The 19429-nt window shown below is 35.5% G+C and overlaps 1 protein-coding gene across 1 annotated transcript in view; it reads left to right on the forward strand.

The window, feature by feature from the left end:
* The first annotated feature begins 461 nt into the window (after nt 1–461).
* Nucleotides 462–19429, forward strand: part of LOC147074008 (alpha-amylase 1-like) — a 30289-nt gene continuing 11321 nt past the window's right edge. The window contains exons 1-8 of the mRNA XM_085945007.1: nt 462–638; nt 3933–4078; nt 6501–6669; nt 7547–7662; nt 8225–8411; nt 12944–13132; nt 16463–16594; nt 16839–17039. Of these exons, the coding sequence (XP_085801133.1) occupies nt 462–638; nt 3933–4078; nt 6501–6669; nt 7547–7662; nt 8225–8411; nt 12944–13132; nt 16463–16594; nt 16839–17039 (1317 nt within the window). The remainder of the gene's footprint in view (nt 639–3932; nt 4079–6500; nt 6670–7546; nt 7663–8224; nt 8412–12943; nt 13133–16462; nt 16595–16838; nt 17040–19429) is intronic.

Consider the following 19429-nt stretch of genomic DNA (forward strand, 5'->3'; position numbering starts at 1 on the left):
AAAAAGAGAATATGTGAATCCTCATACTTTAAACGGAGGCGTAGTTCCTCTTACCGTCGCGCAGTAGAGTCTTTACACAGTAGGGGAATAGTAGTAAGTATAACGGCGATCGCTGTGTAACGGAAAAAATGTTAATAATGTTGTAGTTTATTATTATTTGTACATATTATGTACTGCTGCATAAACGTTGGCTTGGCATAAATGTGGTAGGTCCCAGGTTCGAATCCTGGGTCTGGCAAATACACATATTGTTTTGCAATTTGTGTTTGGAGTCAGAGTATGGACCTAATAGGCTGAACAAGTAGCTAACATCCATTTCTCGTAAAAACAAAAATCTGTTAATACAAACCTCCACACTGTGGAGGCCCATATGATCCTATTAGGATTGGACATGGTCAAAAGAAGACTTTAAATTAGTATTTTTATTATATTTTGTTTATTTTTACAGGATTTTCATCATGATGTTCTCAACAGCTTCATTCCTGTTGATGGCACTGGTAGGATCCGCCCTCTCACACAAGAATACGTATTATTGGGATGATAGGTCCGTTATGGTGCATCTCTTCGAGTGGAAGTGGAACGATATCGCTGATGAGTGCGAGAGGTTCTTGGGTCCCATGGGATTTGGAGGCATTCAGGTAATTAATTCATTACACTAAGGATTACATGGGGGGGGGGGGGGGGGTAACAGCGTTACATCGGATGATATTAATGAGAAAATTACCGCTTTTACAAAATGATAGTAAATAATAATACAATTATTTTTCTATAGTATTATGGCATGCGCAGTCATTGATTTTAAATGATGAAACAATTAACGCTGTGCGCCCACTAGAAAGTTTAACCGTTGAGTTTTGACCCACAGGAAGTTAAGAAGCAGTCGGCGGGCAAAGTCTGTTGGGTATAATACAGTGTAGCAGTCAACCTTTTTATACCTACCGCCCACTTTTGTATATCTGTTAGTAGTAAATTTTTCTAACCGCCCACCGGTTCCACAGTAATGTTGATTTATAAAGTAGGGAAGTAACTTTTTAAGTTTTAAGTTAAAGCATATAATAATACTTACTTACCAAATACTTTATGTCAGAATAAATCTTTATAAAACAACTTACTGTGGTTAAATCTATCTTTTTATTTATACTTTGCATACATAGTAGCATGAAGTCTGGTGAAATTACATGTTGATGCTTCGAGGCTGATGCTGCGAAACTAAATACTGGATATCTGGCTCAATTTTTATAAGGAACAAACGAAAGTCTCCTCTTTCGTAAATATTCAGGCGGTTTCTTTCTTTGGACATAATATGATTAACAAAACTAAAGCCTGATTCCACAACATATGAGGTAGAAAAAGGTATCAATAAACTAAATATCATTTTCCACATAGTTGGATATAAGACAGGCATTTTTTTTATTTTGCCATAAGGTTTCATAGCCACCACCATTGAAAATGTTTTTAAAACAACTACCGCCCACCATGAAAGCTGGAACGCCCACTAGTGGGCGATAGGGACCAGTTTGATTTCCCCTGATATCATCATCATCAGCCGGGGTCAATCCACTGCTGGATGAAGGCCTCCCCAAGCTTGCTCCAACTCTCTCGGTCCTGTGTCGTTCGCTGCCACGTATTTCCGCCGAACTTTACCAGTTCGTCAATCCAGCGGCTTTTAGGGCGACCCTGTGGCCGTTTCGTACCCCTTGGGTACCATTGGATGACGGCATTTGTCCAGTGGCCGTCCTTTCGGCGAGCAATGTGCCCCGCCCATCTCCATTTCAGCTGTTTGGCAACGTCTATTACATCGCGTACTCTTGTCTGCTTCCTAACCCATTCGTTTCTCTTACGGTCCTTTCGCGTGATGCCCAACATGCACCTCTCCATGCCTCGCTGTGTGACTCTTAGCCTTTGGACATCTCTCGTGTTGAGGGTCCATGTCTCGCAGCCATACGTGAGCACGGGTATCACACATTGGTTGAACACCCTACGCTTAAGACATAATGGTAGGTCACTCTTGAAGATACTATTCAGACGCCAGCTTTGTTCTTCGAGCAATTTCATCGTGCATGGTTCCGTCTATGGACACCTGCTGTCCGAGATAGATGTAGCTGCTGACTTGCTCGAGTTGGGTGCCAGAAATACAGATAATCGCAGGGTCCGAAAAACAGTTCCTCATCACTTTTGTCTTTGAGACATTTATCTTTAGACCGACCGTTTGACTGACATCCGCGAGTTTTTGCATTCTACCTTGGAGGTCTTTCGGGTCTTGTGAGAGTATAGCAATATCATCTGCAAAGCGCAGGTGACTGAGGTGCTCTCCGTTAATTGGAACACCTTTTTCCTCCCAATCAAGTTTCCTAAATAAGTCCTCAAGAGTAGCGGTGAATAGTTTAGGTGAAATGGTATCACCTTGCCGGACACCTTTGTTGATGGAGAATTTACACGACCGTTTGTGGAGTTTCACACATGCTGTGGCATCACTGTATATACTGTTCAATATGTTTATGTAGCGTCTGGAAATTCCTTGGTTGCTAAGGGCGTCTATAATTGAGATTTTTTTGATGGAATCAAACGCCTTTTCATAGTCTATGAAACCAAGATATAATGGCAGTTTGTATTCCTGGTAGCGCTCTATGATGTAGTGGGTGAAAACCCATCAGCTAGATATTATAGTGGGCGTGAGCTGTAATGGTTCATATTATTATCATGGCATCTCCTTTTTTCCTCGCAACTTGTGGTACGGCAATAAGTACGTGTTTTTACCAAGTACTTTTTGACACATGAACCTCCGTCTGATATATTATCCAAGAGGACCGCTTTTTCTTCCCAGGAGGTGAACACAATTATTTCTTCAGTGTACATCACACTATTTTTGTGACAAGAACCACCACTTTTTTAGATGCCATATTTATTTCCTTTTCACTGGCTAACTCCACGTATTTAGTTTAGGGATTGCAATACCGAATTAAAATACTAATACCGGTATTTCGGTATTGCCAATTGAATACCGGTATTAATACCGGTATACGTGAAATATATGGAAAAAACAGAAGTATCCACCAATAAAATAAAGATATAAAAATCTCTTTAAAATATTAATATTTTATAGCAAAAATATATAGCATAATTAAGTATATACATATAATATGTAAACCGTTAAAATTGGTGAAGGTATGATAATAATATAGCAGCGGTGAAAGGGTGGAGGACGTCTGTTAAGATCCGACATAAATAGTGCACACTAAACTTTGTTAGTCATACATATTTGTTATCATTGAACCGCCTACAGTTTCCAGATAGTTTTCGTTAGTTTTTAAAATTCAATTAATAAACCCAACGTAAGCCAAGCCATAATAGACAATTGGCAAACATATTTGTCTATCTATAAAATATCTAAAATTATGCCATTAAAATTATATATCATCATATATAGAAGAATAGTTTTTATATTTTGCGGTTTGGTTTAGGCAGGGCTTAATGATTTAAAAAAAATAACTCACACCACTTGTAGTATGTATTCTCAATTCAACGAAAACAAAAAAATATGATTGAAAAAATGTGAAATATTTTTATGCGATCGTAAGCCAAACTGCGTAACCCGACAAAAAATACAGTCCTGTTGTTATGTTAATTAATACATATTATTGTTACCAATTTCAATACCGAATATATCGGTATTGTCTGATTATTAAAACCGGTATTTCGGTATCGAAAAATACTGTGATACCGAGTATGAAATACCGGTATTGCAATCCCTAATTTAGTTGTCTTCTCCGCGTTAGTTTTAACCAAAGAGATGAAAGACTGCAACCCCCAATTTTGGATTAACTCACCAATATTTTTTAAACAGAAATTATTGGTTTTGCCGTAGTTTATATTATTAATTTCTCACTTTTGTGTTTATTAGTCAATTTTAATGATTGTCTCATATGTTATAGGTTTCACCTGTCAGTGAGAATGTCATAATTGGTAACAGACCATGGTGGGAGCGTTACCAACCTGTTTCCTACAAACTTGGAACCAGGTCAGGCACCGAAAAAGAGTTTACCAAGATGGTGAAAAGATGTAACACAGTTGGTGTCAGGTATATTAAATTCTATTATATATAAGTGTATATTATATTAATAATTATGGCGCCAAGTGTAATCTAAATAATATTTAGGTACATGATGAAATACTACAGATGTAAAGAAAACATTGCAATTTATATAGTTTACAATTTATTATTCATTGAAAGATAAAACACATAATAGTGCAATTAAAACACACTGACTTTAAATTTGGATGCCATCCGAGCGGCAACCGTCAAGGTAAACTGTTTAACAAAGAGATCCGTCCAGTGCAGTCAATGTAAGTGACCGAGTCACATAAATCTAAAGCCCTTCTCTTCTGCCGCGCAGTTGCAGTTGGTGTAAAACAGAAAATCAATCTTGTATATTATTCTAATTGCTTATATATCTATTTTTTGATTAGATTATATTTACAACGTCACAGCATGAATATTAAATCTTGTATTCCACATAAACACGTCATAATTATTATTTGTATCATTTAACTACGTATGCTAAATATATCAATCATATTGACACCAATTTCCGTTACTTAGGTACATCAAAAGAAATATTATTATTCAGTTTTATAATCAATCAATTTGTTTTTGCTAATAAAGATTACGATAGCAAAACAACAATGTTTATGTTACTGGACTCATATAATATGTCCCATGGCGAGAGAGATAAGAAAATATTATCTTGCAATAAAATATAATCGAGCAATATATCTACAAAAAAAAAATATACGTATTATTCCGTATCTCTCAATTGTTCTCTCAACATTTTCTATGGTTAGTACGCTTGACATAATTTCTGTATTTTTTATTGTATTTCCGTGGAACGAGAGATTACCTATTAATAATTTATTAATATTAATCATACAACATATAATTTTACAAAAATACTTTGAAGTCAAACGAAGACATGACAGACGAACAAAACAAAATAAAATAGCGTTACTGTCACTCGCAATACGCACTGATAAATTCTTCTCTCTTCTTCGGCAATGCCCGTCCCTTAGTTGGAAAATATGGACACCACACAGCACCTCCAAGAATCCCTGTTTTAATAAGTATTTTTGCGTCGTTTCAGATCATATCAGCATCTCATAGGTCCGCCGTATACACTATATTATATCTATCTGATAAATTAACTATCAATTAACTTATACATGTATATTACATATTGTGATTGTTCTTTAGAATCGCAGGAATCGATTTATTGGAAGTAGGGATTGTAATACCGGTATTTCAAAACCGGTATTCAATTATTTATCGATACCAAAATACCGGTATTTTCGGTTTTTGATTTTTTTTTCATTACTTACTACAATACTGTACTTATATTAAATTTAGTGTAAAGATTAATACTACCAAACCGCAAATATATTGACTGAAACCAACAAAAGTTAAATAATATTAAAACAAAATCCCTCTAATATACTTATTGAATTGTCGCGATGAATTAACATACATATTTCGAAAAATAAAACATTCGTGGCAAATATTTCTAATTATTCTATAACTATTGATCCAGCATTGATAGTGCATCCAAAAAACGTTGAATTTGGGAGTGATTTTCCTGTATCTAGATTTATAGTATTTTTAAAAAATAGTAGTTCTAAAATATTATGATCCATACGTATTTATAAAGGTCAATAAGGTAGGTTCTTTAGGCTGCTATAAAATAGTGTTTTCAATAGATTTTAATAGCTCTATTTATTGATAAGTACTTATTTTTCTTACTATAATATGTTTTGACGAATACCGGTATTCAATAAGAAATACCGAAATACCGGTATTGATACATTCATTCGGTATTGCAATCCCTAATCGGAAGCTTTTAGAAGACGTTCTGGTCATTTAGATGACTTTATTAATCATTAAATGTAGAAAATGATGATGATATTAGGTACCAACTTTAATATGAGAACTTTAGGCAATGTTTTCTGTTATTTTACATAAGGCATCAGTTCCTAATAATTAACAAGAGTTTAGATATTTTTCCGGACAACCAGCTAGGTTTTCCAACCAGTTTATATAATATATATTCCACAATATAATGCCAAAGGGTTGACAATCGCTGCGATGAAGCATACTAATGTCAATAGGTATACTTTTTTAAAGATGTGCGCCCACCAGAATGTCTGGCTGTTGAGCCTCGACCCGCTGTATCCCGTACAAACCACACCCGCAGAAATTATGGGAGGCATTCAGCGGATGAGGTCTGCACGGGGTAAAGAGTGGCTATGGTGCAATGGCCAAACGTTTTAGTGGGTGCTCGTTGTAAATTGTTAAGATTCCATCCGGTAGACAATGAACAAATCGTACGTAGATACGTAATATCCCTCGACAATGAAGGGAAGGTATGGTTTAAGATAGTGCAGCTCACCTATAACTAGGGATATATAAAATCTTTCGAATATAATAATTTACATTGTATTGTTTGTAACAGGATATATGTCGATGTTGTTTTCAACCACATGACCGGAGGGGGTGGTGAATGGGGTACTGCTGGAACCCAGTCAAACCCTGGTAAGAAGGAGTACCCTGGTGTCCCATATGGCCCCAACGATTTCCACTACCCAGTCTGCGCCATTAACAACTACAATGATCCTGCCGAGGTAATCTTCAATTCTACAGTAACACATTTTCGAAGATAAGTTCATGATTATGACGTTACCACAGCTTTAAACATAGCATCCTTTTTATACTCGTATGTTTAAAGTGAATAAAAAAATTAATTCTATTTAGATTATTATGACAAAATTGCGTTGATGTATTTGACCTATTCTGCTAACGTATCAACTTTAATGAGATTTTGTATGCAGTGACGTCCCTAGACAAAATGCCGCCCCTAAGCAGCGCCAATATGCCGCATCATTTTTTATACAGTATTTTTATCATCTTTTCATGACTCCAATATCTAAGAAATGTTTTGTATGGATGCATTAGTGACTAAATATATAAATTTAATTTAAATGCCATCTCTACTTCAGTAGATAATATTGCGGGTCCACGGTTTCAGATGCATTTAAAAATACACCTGAGAACTTTCAAAACTTGCCAGTGTCTGGCAAAAGTATTTCGATAAATTAATTAGGTAAGTATGTAGGTACCTACCTATAATTAAAATATAATTCGCAAATCTGCACGTGTCATTGCTGGTCATCAAGGACGTGACGTCCAAGAACAGCGGAAGTAACCTAGACATCGCAAACTCGACAAAATATTACATTCCTGTTAATTAATACATTTTGTTTCCAACCAGTGAGCTCAATTTTTTAATGAAAAGATACTCCCATTATTACTAAGTTTAGGTACCTACCTATTTTTATTTATACCTAATGATTTTCCTCGATTCGCCGCCCTTCGAGCAACTGCCGCCCCCAAGCGATGCTCAATCTGCCTACCCCCACGGGACGCTACTGTTTGTATGGTAGAATGTGCCCCATTTTAAGTCAATGCCTAATATCAATATTTTCCAATCTAATCACATAGGTCCGTAATTGCGAGCTTGTTGGACTCCAAGATTTGAACCAAGCTAGTGAATACGTCAGGGAGAAGATTGTTGGATTCCTTAATCATCTTATTGACATTGGTGTAGCTGGATTCAGGTAAACAAATATTATATTACCTTTTTTTTTTTTTTGTGATTTACCGAGGCTTTGACTGCGACTCGCTGTCATATCGCCTCTTCTCTTCTAGAAGGGGATCCGTCGATCAGGTCCTCACTCCTATTCTGTTAAATAACTTTACAATTTTGCCTAGCTCTTCCGTCTTACCCACCGCCAGGACACCCTTCAATTCGTCGACATTCTCATAGATATCTGCAATTCGCAGCTGTACTCTGTGAATTTCATATTTGGGGCATTGCAGTGCTATATGTACAATGTCCTCTAAAACATGACATTCATCGCAGAGCTGCGATTCGCTTCTTCTCATGAGGACATCAAATCTTTTGCCCATGGTGTGCCCTGTTCTTAGCCTCAGTATTATATTACTTATTAGAACATACTTTTTTCTCGATATGACTGATTAGACATGGGTGAATGTAAACTCAGAGCGAGGAACCCACAGGTCGTAACTCGACAGGACCGGCATCACCCATTTGCCGCCGATCTACTTACAGAGTTAATTAAAAGCAAATATTTGAGAGAAAATCTTTAATTTTTTTAGAGTTGACGCTGCCAAGCATATGTGGCCAGCAGACTTGAAGGTTATCTACGAGAGGATCAAGAACCTCAACACGAACTTCTTCCCAGGAGGCTCCCGACCCTACATTGTCCAGGAAGTCATCGATTTGGGTGGAGAAGCCATCACGAAGGGAGAATATACGCCATTGGCTGCCGTCACTGAATTCAAAGTACGTTTACTTACCTACCTTATGGATATAAAAATGTATATTTGATATTTTACAAGATTGTTGAAAAAAAATTGAATGGGTATACTTTTTTGTAGTAGGATTGTTAATTGTTGAAGACCTTGATTACATTCAAATGTCGTAATAATAACGTCTCTTCAGCGATCTTCGCATTCCATAATCTCTTCTGACTATGTAGTACATACCCAGAACACAAAGAACTGAAAAACTCTCTGAAGACATATTTTAATGAGTCGGCGTAGGTACTCCCCATGTAATAGTATTTCCTTCGCTAGGCACTTGGATACTAGCGATTTATGTTTTTGCTCTGTGTAAATCGCCACAGCTTTGAGAGTCGTATCCCCGTTTCAGACGGGATACCGGTGTCGCGCTCGTATATAATAAGGAGGCCTTTGTATTATGTTTATGAATGCCCCAGAGCTAATGAATCAACGCGTGTCCGGTACACTTTTCCGTCGGCCGTTACATTCTCAAGCCGCCGATACACTTGTTTTTATTACCGCAGCCAGTTTTATGTTCTAATGTATAACGCGAAATTATGCGTTGACTCATTAGCTCTGGGGTGTTCATAAACGTAATACAAAGGCACCTTTATTCGAATATAAAGGCCTTCAATATTATATATGAGCGCGACACTGGTGTCCCGTCTGAAATGGGGGTTAGGCCTGTTTCAGACGGGACACCGGTGTCGCGCTCGTATATAATAAGAATGCCTTTGTATTCGAATAAAAGGGCCTTTGTATTATGTTTATGAACGCCCCGAGCTAATGAGTCAAAGCGTGTCCGCTATACTTTTCCGTCGGCCGCTACATTCTCAAGCCGCCGATACACTTGTTTTTATTACCGCAGCCAGTTTTATGCTCTAATTTTTAACGCAAAATTATGCGTTGACTCATTAGCCCTGGGGCGTTTATAAACATAATATAAAGGGACCTTTATTCGAATACAAAGGCCTATTATATACGAGCGCGACACTGGTGTCCCGTCTGAAATGGGGGTTAGTTTGTTTGTGGTACATGTGGCTGTGGTCAGTGATCACATCTGCACCTAGTTTTATTATTAGCTGTAAATGATTTCGCATTGCAAATTAATGTATGTCAAACTTCACACTAGTATCGCCCGCATCAATGATAAAACATAAGTGTTCAATGCAATTTTAGATTCACTCAGATAAACAATGAAATTTTAATTTGTAATGGTGAATTATTATTATTTAAAATCTAAACTTTAGTTAGATTAACAATTAGGTTAAATTTTGAAACCCGTAAATAAGTAAACAGTATAAAAGCGTCAATACTTAAGAGGACGCTCTACAGAATCGGCCTTGAGAATTGAAAATATGATTTTTTTACATGTGGTCCATAATAACTGGTCTACTAGTTAATATAAAAAGGTTGCCGCCAATGTTTGTCTCAATAAACTCCCTACAAGTGAAGCTTGTGAAGTGAAGCTATGGGGTGACCAAAAAATAGTACTTTCTAATAAAATTTATTTTCTAATAAATTTACTAATAACATTTAATGTTACTAAATTCAATATGTTTATCAGTTCTTTGGTGGGAAGTATTGCAACTGATATGATGGATATGATAACTTTTTTGATTATGTGTTGGCCACGATATAAACTTTATAATATATTAATAACTTTTTAACCTGAAATTGTCCGAGAACTAAACATACGAAGGATGTTGACATACATATCAACCTACATTTTTATTTCATGTGCTATCCAAAAAACATTACTAATGAATAGTGCTTATTTGTAATGTTTAGGACCTACATATTAAAAATAATAGGTATTGTTTAATTCTAATGCATATTTTTTAAAACGTAGAATTTACTGTCTGCCTATAAAAAGAAAGTGAATTTTTATTGCCTGCGCAACTTCACTTTTATACTAGTGAAACAAGTGGTAGGTAAAGCCAATGGGCGAAATTATATATTATATTACGAGTGACTAAAAATAATTATTAACATACAGTCACTAGACACATTATTTTTTTATTAATCCATCGGACTGGCGGGCATATAAAAAATGACTATAAAAAATGACTGTTGCTAGAAAAAGTGTCTGACAGGGCTGCCGACGCAATTAATTATATTGTACTTTTTTAATTTAATTTATAATATATTTTATTTAAGTTTTGTGCATCTAATGCCGGGTCCACACTGGCGCAAAACAATGTCGCGCGACAACCTCGATAAATTTTACGATAATTATCATACTTATCGTAAAATTTAACGAGGTTGCCGGCAACATGTTGCCAATTTGGACCCGGCATAATATCCACTGTGGTTCACGTAGTGGCATGTACCTGTTTTTCTGGGGTCAACTAATTCAAAAAGTAAACACCCATAATAGAATTTTTCCAGTTTTGGTTGCATTATATTCCAACTCATTTCCGATATTATTAATGGAAATTTCTCGGTGTACATAGTAAACAAACCTACGAATAAAAAAGACAGTAAGGAACACAGTGATTCATCGCAGTAAAAACTGGCAACCAAAATGGATTATATAATATATTCCATCGTATTATTTTCTCGAAATCATAAAGATACTATAATAGTATTTGAGTATCAACCTATGTTCAATTTGAATTGGGTTATAATAATAATATACCCGTAGATATATCAATAGTATGTTTGCCACGATATCCACCCAAGTTATCAGTATGTACTTGCACAGGTTTGATTAAAAACTATGATGAAATTAACATTTTACAAATATTATATTATTTTGACAGCCCTGTTTTCTGATCAGTGGACACGTGCAGGTGGTGTTTATCAAATAATAATGTAAGATTGTCCACAATAATAATAATGTAGATGGTCGACAATAGTAATAATACTAATAATAATGTTTTTTTTAAATAAAATCTCCGATGATTAGTGATTTTTGCCAAAAGATCGATTTAAATTAACGTGCATACGACGCCGAGGTCGATTTCATACTAAATTATATTTGAATACCGAGCTCTTCAGCCGCCCCTTAATATATTTGTCAGGGTGTACTGAGACGAAAGCGCGTTGTATAGGTATACTGAATAATCGTTATTTCAAATATTTAGATTAACAATCACAAATATCTATTTATTTATTTATTAAAAAAAAGACACATTGAGTACATAACAAATTATTAATTCATGACGTTCATGACATGACATTTAGAATAAAAAACAAAGCAAAATATAATTTTATAGAAAAGAAATAAAATTAAAATAACAATAATTCAAAAAAAAAAAAAAAAAACCGTAATGCATCGCTAAAAATGTCTACATCTCTAGGGAGTGCATTGACCAGCCGAACAACCCACGCTATCAGTGCCTGGTGAGCCTGACATGAGGAAACAGCTTTCACCCAAAATAGGTTATGGTTGCGACTACGCATGTAATTGACGGGTGCATAAAAATCCAAATTTTCCATAATATGTATTGATAAACCACCACACTTCTGGTCTAGCTCAGTTTCAGTTTTTTTGAAGGTGGGTATCATAATTGTTCTTTTTGTACTAGCAAACTGTCACTTTGTGTTTTTGTATGGTTTTTTTTTTGTCTGGATTGGGATGTGGAGTTGGGCAATTAACACACCGGAATGTCACGGAAACGACGAGATGTATTTACGTTAATATATTCTAAATGTTACATTTTTATACACATTCTTTTCAATTTATGGTTTTGTCGCATAGCGCGGTTAACGCTGCTTACTGCGTGGCTGTCAAAGAAGCTTCTCCCGCTAAAAAAACGGTCGCTTGAGAGCCGCACAAAAATGCGGCGTTGCCATTCGTATTTTCTCCAATGCTATTAAGATAATGTTGCCGGCAGATATTTAACATTATTTAATTATTTTCTAACAACTCTTTTTCTTCTCCTTGCACTATCTAACATTCCTCTCTCTCAGTCACAATACAAGTTATTTTTCCCATTCATTCTTTATACATGGTATTACAATTTATTGCCGTTTTTTTTATACATTCTACTGACATGTTTCATACATTATTGTTAGCGACAGTTGGTCACTTTTTATACTGTTTAAGTGGCGAAGCCCAATTGCATTCGTCGTCTCGCATACTTTCTTACTTATTCACACCTGGTCTTCCACGAACCGTGTCCTCAGCCTCAAAGACACGGGCAGTGGGACTTATTTCTGGAAAGAAACGTCCCTCTGGGTGATCAAGGGTGCGGCTCGGTGCAGTTTATTTGACTACGAGGCCAAGGGCGTGTTCAGGCCACTCTACACCCCTAAAAGGTACTCTAGGTATAAGACCCGAAATCCGAGGTCGTGACAGTATGTTGTATCATGTGCATTTAAAAATGTTTAAACAAGCCGCCATCTTTTAATGCTCCGGGAACCTACAGAATGTTCATTTTCTAGGGCTACCAGTGCAACAACACGAACACGTTGTTAACTCGCCACCAAGTATAATACAAAATGAGTATTATATGACTTTCTCTAGTTACATAATTATAATCCTAGTTCTTTGATTTTTTTATATTACTTGTATTATGTTCACAGTTCGGCGTAGAGCTCGGCAACATGTTCCGTGGAAACAACGAACTGAAGTACTTGGCCAGCTGGGGTCCATCCTGGGGCATGGTCGCTCAAGGAGATGGTCTAGTCTTCGTCGACAACCACGACAATCAGAGAGGACATGGCGCGGGAGGAAGCATCATTCTTACATATAAGCAATCTAAGCAGTATAAGGTATGGGAAAATACCAATCGAAACTGTAAAACCGTACAGTTTTAAGCCTTATCCGGAAACTTGTACGTATGCAGTTCACCGTATTACTCTTCACCATGAAATGTTGTATCGTAAATTATAGCCGTATATTAAAAACAGTCCAACCTCTTTGGGTCGTATAGTACTGACATAATATTCATGTCTAAATAAAACACGGTTCTTGTCGGTTTACACAGTTTGCCAGCAGGAAAAAAATTGAAAATAACTGATATATCGGATTATTTGTTAGGTAAGGTGAGGTTAGGATAGATTTTCATTCTTAAATTCATGAATTTTGCCAAAATCAGCTATGAAAATTGAATTAATGTTCATATTGAATCTAATAAAATTGGACACCGTGTATTAGGTATATGGTCATCTCTTTCCGATAGAAAGCTCACGGCGAACTGTCCCACGGTGAAATGTTTTACGTACAATTTACATGTTACCTTTTTAAGCATCTATCAAAATTGTATATACTTAAATATAATTTATAGGTAGGTAGGTACCTACGGTGTGATTGTATTCCTAATTTACTTAAGTACATACTTACTTATTTTCTTCTGTATTTCTCTTGTATTCCGGTGGTTTTTATTAGGTATTTTAAGTGTTTTATTTTGACATTAATTTGATTTCAATACTATACGGCCATTATTAGTGGGAATATTTTAAGCAAGTGTACGCACTTGACCTGATAGAATCCTGCATACACTTACGTGCTAATTACGTCCTCCGGATTGTCCCTATAATGTCAGCTGAATGAAAAGATGTAAGTACTCAAGTCTGATCAACCTGCAGTTGGATCAGCTCTTGCGACTTCGACTCCCCTGAGTTTTTCTTAACTACCTCCTTATTCGTTTGTTTGTTTTATGGTCTTTCTTCGCCAGTGGCGCACCCAGGATTTAATATTGGGGGGGCCCAAAGAGGAGAATGCAAATTAGTCCCATAGGCTATTTTTCTTCTTCGCAGCCTATTTTATCGTTTATCGGTCTTTTGTCTATTGCACTCGGTGTACCTACACCATTGTCCCCACATCCTGAAACGGGCCCTCAGGCTAGGATATTTGGCGGGCCCCCTACCTACCGCTAAGATTAAAGATAGTGTGAAACACTACATTAACGTTTTTCAAATTGTGTTTGAGTTCAAATTAAGGGTACTTATACAGTGAATTATTGGCGTTTTTTAATACATCTACTTTAATAATGGAGCTGTCGAGTATCGACACATAATAATCCAAAAATATATTGCACAATTATATATGGCCATGGCCAGTAATTATGGCCATGAAGTATAATAGCCCCGCAGGCGACTTTTTTTACTATTAAAGCTAATTTATGATGTGTGTTTATCTCACTTATTTGGTCAACCCGACACACCGGGCCCCCACAGCCCGGGCCCCTAGGCTAGAGCCCTGTCAGCCCTCCCCGGCCACGACCTACACCACTCCGGAATTCGGGTGGACACCGAGAATTTTTTGACAGTTCCATTAGGGATTGGGTTTTTGAAAAAACCTGACATTAGTGTTTCGAAATTTTTCTAAAAAGGTTGCTGGAGAATTATTACAAATCATTTTTTTGCCGTGTTTTTATTTGTCTAAGCCCAAAGGTATAATTTATTGGCTTTCAATTTCAATATTTAAAATCATTCTGATAATTTTCATGTTTGGGGGATGCCAGGGCTCTTTGCCCCCCCCCCCCTGGGTGCGCCACTGTTCTTCGTTATGCCCAACATGCATTTTCCCTATCATTAATTTGTTAATTTCTTCTACATTGCAAACATATCTATTATACAACTTTACACCTATAATAATATAATTTATATGGTGTGAAGGTATAACATTGTATTTATTTAATATTGTAGACGCATTTATTTTTTATATTATATTATTATTTCACATTCATTGAATTGAATAAGTTTATGGAATAATCATCATTAAGTAATTTTTCGCTGATCGATTTTTATCGCTGTTGACTGCTCACTTCCTTTTCAACTAAATCATATAGTATGATTACTCAACCCATAATTAAGTACTTGAAATCACCAGATAAGTATCATTCGGGTAAATACTACAACTACTAAAAAAATAGTGCAAAATAATATAATAAGTATGCAATCATTTTTAATGAACAGATAATTACAATTTTATACTCGATGATATTGTTAAATTTGTAAAATGATTGGTTTATAATGGGTGCTATCGAAGAATTATTAAATTTTCTGAATTTGAAAAGATCGAGTAGTAGATTTCTTTGAAGGGCTGAAAACAAAAAAATATGCATATTATTCACTATTTGTAATTTTTGTATTAAACAAATAAGAAACGTAAAGGGGAGTCCTCATTATTATTTGTTACCGTATCTCACTCAGTTACCAAGTAACAAGTCTAGGAAACAAAACCTGGTTTTAATCGGTGCGGTAACAAATGGACTGCGCTCATGGAGACGTTCTTACAATAATGAAAATTGAAAAATGACCACATTCAGTTTGAGCAAACCCGATATAAAATCTCATTGGTTGATAACGACTCCATACTATTTTACTAATGGTTTTATAAATGCGTTTAAAAATTATTAAAACTAAAAAATCTCAACAACACAGTACATGGTTGTACTGAAATATGACTACATTCGAAAACATTAGATCGAGAGGTTTAAAAGAATACTATTTTATGCAGTCATCAAATGTTTAAAATAAATATATATGATAACAAGGCTTCAAAATTATATAAATAGATTATCCACAACGTTTAAGGAATGTCCAGGGCTATGCTCTGAAAATACCACAAAAACTCCATTTTTACCTACGTGGCGCATGTGGACCCTTAAGGTTTTAACGTGACTTAAACCTCCACGGAGGAGAAGAGAGAAGAGAAGTCGATTGTAACGTATTAATATATTGTTTTTTTTCCACTAATTTTATCCATAACTAATATAACACAGAATTATTGTATTATAATATTATTTAAATAAGTATATCTTTAAGTATATTGAACGGTTTTGTAATCTGTAATGTTTGATTTTTAAAATCCATACAATAATAAAATTAGAGATAATGGGTATATACGACTTGGACTGATTGTTCACTGGTTGACAAACTTGGTAACCATTAACAAATCTGAAACTACCTTCCTAATCTCCCATAAATTAACATTCTAATAATGCTACGATAGATGACCGAATCCTACAAAGTGGAGTGTTGATTAATCAATAGGTACGCTGAATTCACAGTAGGTATAATATGGTAGTGATTTTCTGATAAACCGACAGCACTCCCATAGAAAAGTCATGGATACATTAAGTAATATTTTTTTAGGGAGCCGTCGCCTTCACGCTGGCCCATCCTTACGGAGAGCCTCGAATCATGAGCAGTTTCGCTTTCGAAGATACAGACGCTGGTCCCCCTCACGATGCAAATGGAAATACTATTGGAGCTTCCATCAACCCTGTGAGTTATTAAGGATATAATTATTACTAGCCCGATAGAATATAGAATATCATTCATTACAGCCTAAACTAATGCAGTATTTATTTGAGATACGAAAGTTATTCGAATACAATGTTGTTTCAGTCAGATTAAATTAGAAATGGAACATTAACTTTAAATAAGTGTTCAATAATACAGACGGTGCAGTAATGGTTAGTTTAAGAAATTTCAGTCCAAATGGTTACCAGCATTCTTGTTAATTCAGGATGGCACCTGCGGCAACGGTTGGATATGCGAACACAGATGGAGACAGATTACTCAGATGGTAGGCTTCAGGAATGCTGTGAAGGGAACTGCTGTCAATGACTGGTGGGACAATGGCCACATGCAGATCGCCTTCTGCAGAGGAGGAAAAGGATTCATCGCCTTCAACAACGAAGGCAGCGATTTGAACCAAACATTACAGGTAATACATGAATAATATTCTAATAATTAAAAACTCTTGGCTGAGGTTCATTACCCAGACGGTTCTGATGTCGGCTATCTTTCTCTACTTCTCACATAATTCTATTAAGTAGGTACTTGGATACAGTATCTGACATACAATGCTATGCTGACATAACTAAATTATCCTATGTCAAGGATGGTGAACCTATGACACGCGTGCCACTGGTGGCACGCGAGATGATTTTGCATGGCACGCGAATGTTTTATGTTGGAGAAAAAAAAATGATATACTCGTAATTTAAAAAAAAATATATGCTTTTCTACAAAAACCTAAATACCTATATAATATAAAATATTGAAATTGCGTATTTTCTTCGGTTTTGGATAATATTTATCAATCGATGCGCAAACGGAAACGACGAAATTCATGCATAAAATGACAGATCGCATGGTGTAAAAAATAACAGGCAGATACTCTTCAAGAATAACCCTTATCATTAATTTAAATTGCATAGATCGTTCCTTAGGTTTTATGCGTCGCATCGCGGAGACGATGCCTCATCTGATCCGAGCAATTTTGGCGTCAATTTGTGCGTAAATAACCAAGTAACTAAGTAGGTATTATAGTAATACTCAATAATTCAATTAAGTATAACTTTTTTAATAGAATTCTTATAACTAGTTTCTCATTTGTTTCCTGCTCGAACTACTCGAAAAACTGCTCGGCACGCCAGACAGTCAAAAAATAATATTCAGGAAATTTTGGCACGCGTACGTAAAAAGGTTCGCCAACCCTGTCTTATGTTATAAACATATAATTTGAAATCATGTTCATAAAAATTGAGCACATACAAAAGTGGTATATTGTATGTGGTTGAAAAATGTACTCAATCTACATTTCAATAAGGTTTTTTGGTTCTTGTCGATTTAAGGGAATCCAGCAGCAAACAAATTTTGAAAATAGCCGATATACTAGATTATTTGTTAGGTTCGGTTAGGTTAAGTTAGGTTAGGTTAGGTTTGGCTAGGTTTCCATTCTAGAATTCATGCATTTTGCCAAAATTGGCTATGAAAATTGGCGCGGTTCCCGCCTGGCTTCCCGTAAATCGACTTGTACCGGTTTTTTATTGCAAATTCGATGTCTTGACTTATTCTTATAACTGTTAAAACTTTATATGTCCATTTTAATATTACATTCAATTATAGTGAATGGGATTTAAAATAATGATTTCTGCCTACATTGCGATAAGGGGATATTCGCGTTCATGTATTAACGCGCCCATTTAAATATTATCATGTTGCATGTTTATAATATGCTGTGTGTATAAACCAATTAGGTACCTAGTGGAATAAAATAATTTTAAACCAGCGGCGCTCCAGTAAGCGGTCCTAGTGTTTAATTTAACAAGATAATTAAAAGAGTTATATTAAATATTATTAATAAATACGGAAGTAAGCAACAAGATAATTTTAAACCAGCGGCACTCCATTTCAACTTCCTACCAATAAGAAAAACAAATGATTTGGATAGTTCGATGAACCAAAGAAACACTCTTATTTATTTTGTGAACCTGATTCTAAATCACCACATCAGAGCTAGTCGAAAAATTTAGGTCTAAGGTTGTTTAAAAGTATGCATATTTAATAAAGAATGCTACATTCGTATAACTTGTGTATTAATTGAATACCTAATTTTATTAAATTAATTTATTACAATGTTCATACTGTGCTCTTGATGCTTGATGCTCTTGCTTTTTCGTACATGTTGGATTTTAATTTGATTAAAAAATAGTTTTATCAAAATATTTCCAATTTACTAAAAATCAGAGCTTTGAATAAAGTAGCATGTGTCTTGGTTTTACTAAGGTATCTGCTGTTTGAGACTTTCACGGTTGTTTGTCATCGTAATTGATTTTTGGATTTTCACCGCGTGGACTTCTTCCTTCTTTCCTCGACGTTTCGGGCTAGTTGCAGAGGCCATTATCAAGAGATAACATAATATCATAATCAAACATAATAATTATATTATAACATGTCACATGTCGAGGAAAGAAGTAAGAAGTACGCGTGGTAAAAACTCAAAAAGCAATTACGACAAGGTATCTTCACTCACGTTTCCATCTACACTTATTCATACATTTATAATTTATTCAAACTACTGACAAAACCAATGAGAAATTGTATTGGTTTGTCCATTAATTCATGTATTTTTATGTTTCCTACTGAGATACCCGGGGTTCCAGCGGCTAGCTCAGGAGTCCATCGAACCCCGGATTCACAAAAAAAAGATATAAACGGTTAGAGTGGAAATAAAACTCGGTCTTTCGTGTTCGTGACGTGGTCTTATATTTTCTTATGATTTTTAGTTTCACAAATTTATATCTGGGTTTTTACGATTATAGTCGCAGG

This window comes from Rhyacophila brunnea, unplaced genomic scaffold (assembly GCF_057557595.1).
Source record: "Rhyacophila brunnea isolate RB1 unplaced genomic scaffold, BYU_Rbru_1.0 scaffold_17, whole genome shotgun sequence".
Taxonomy (NCBI): domain Eukaryota; kingdom Metazoa; phylum Arthropoda; class Insecta; order Trichoptera; family Rhyacophilidae; genus Rhyacophila; species Rhyacophila brunnea.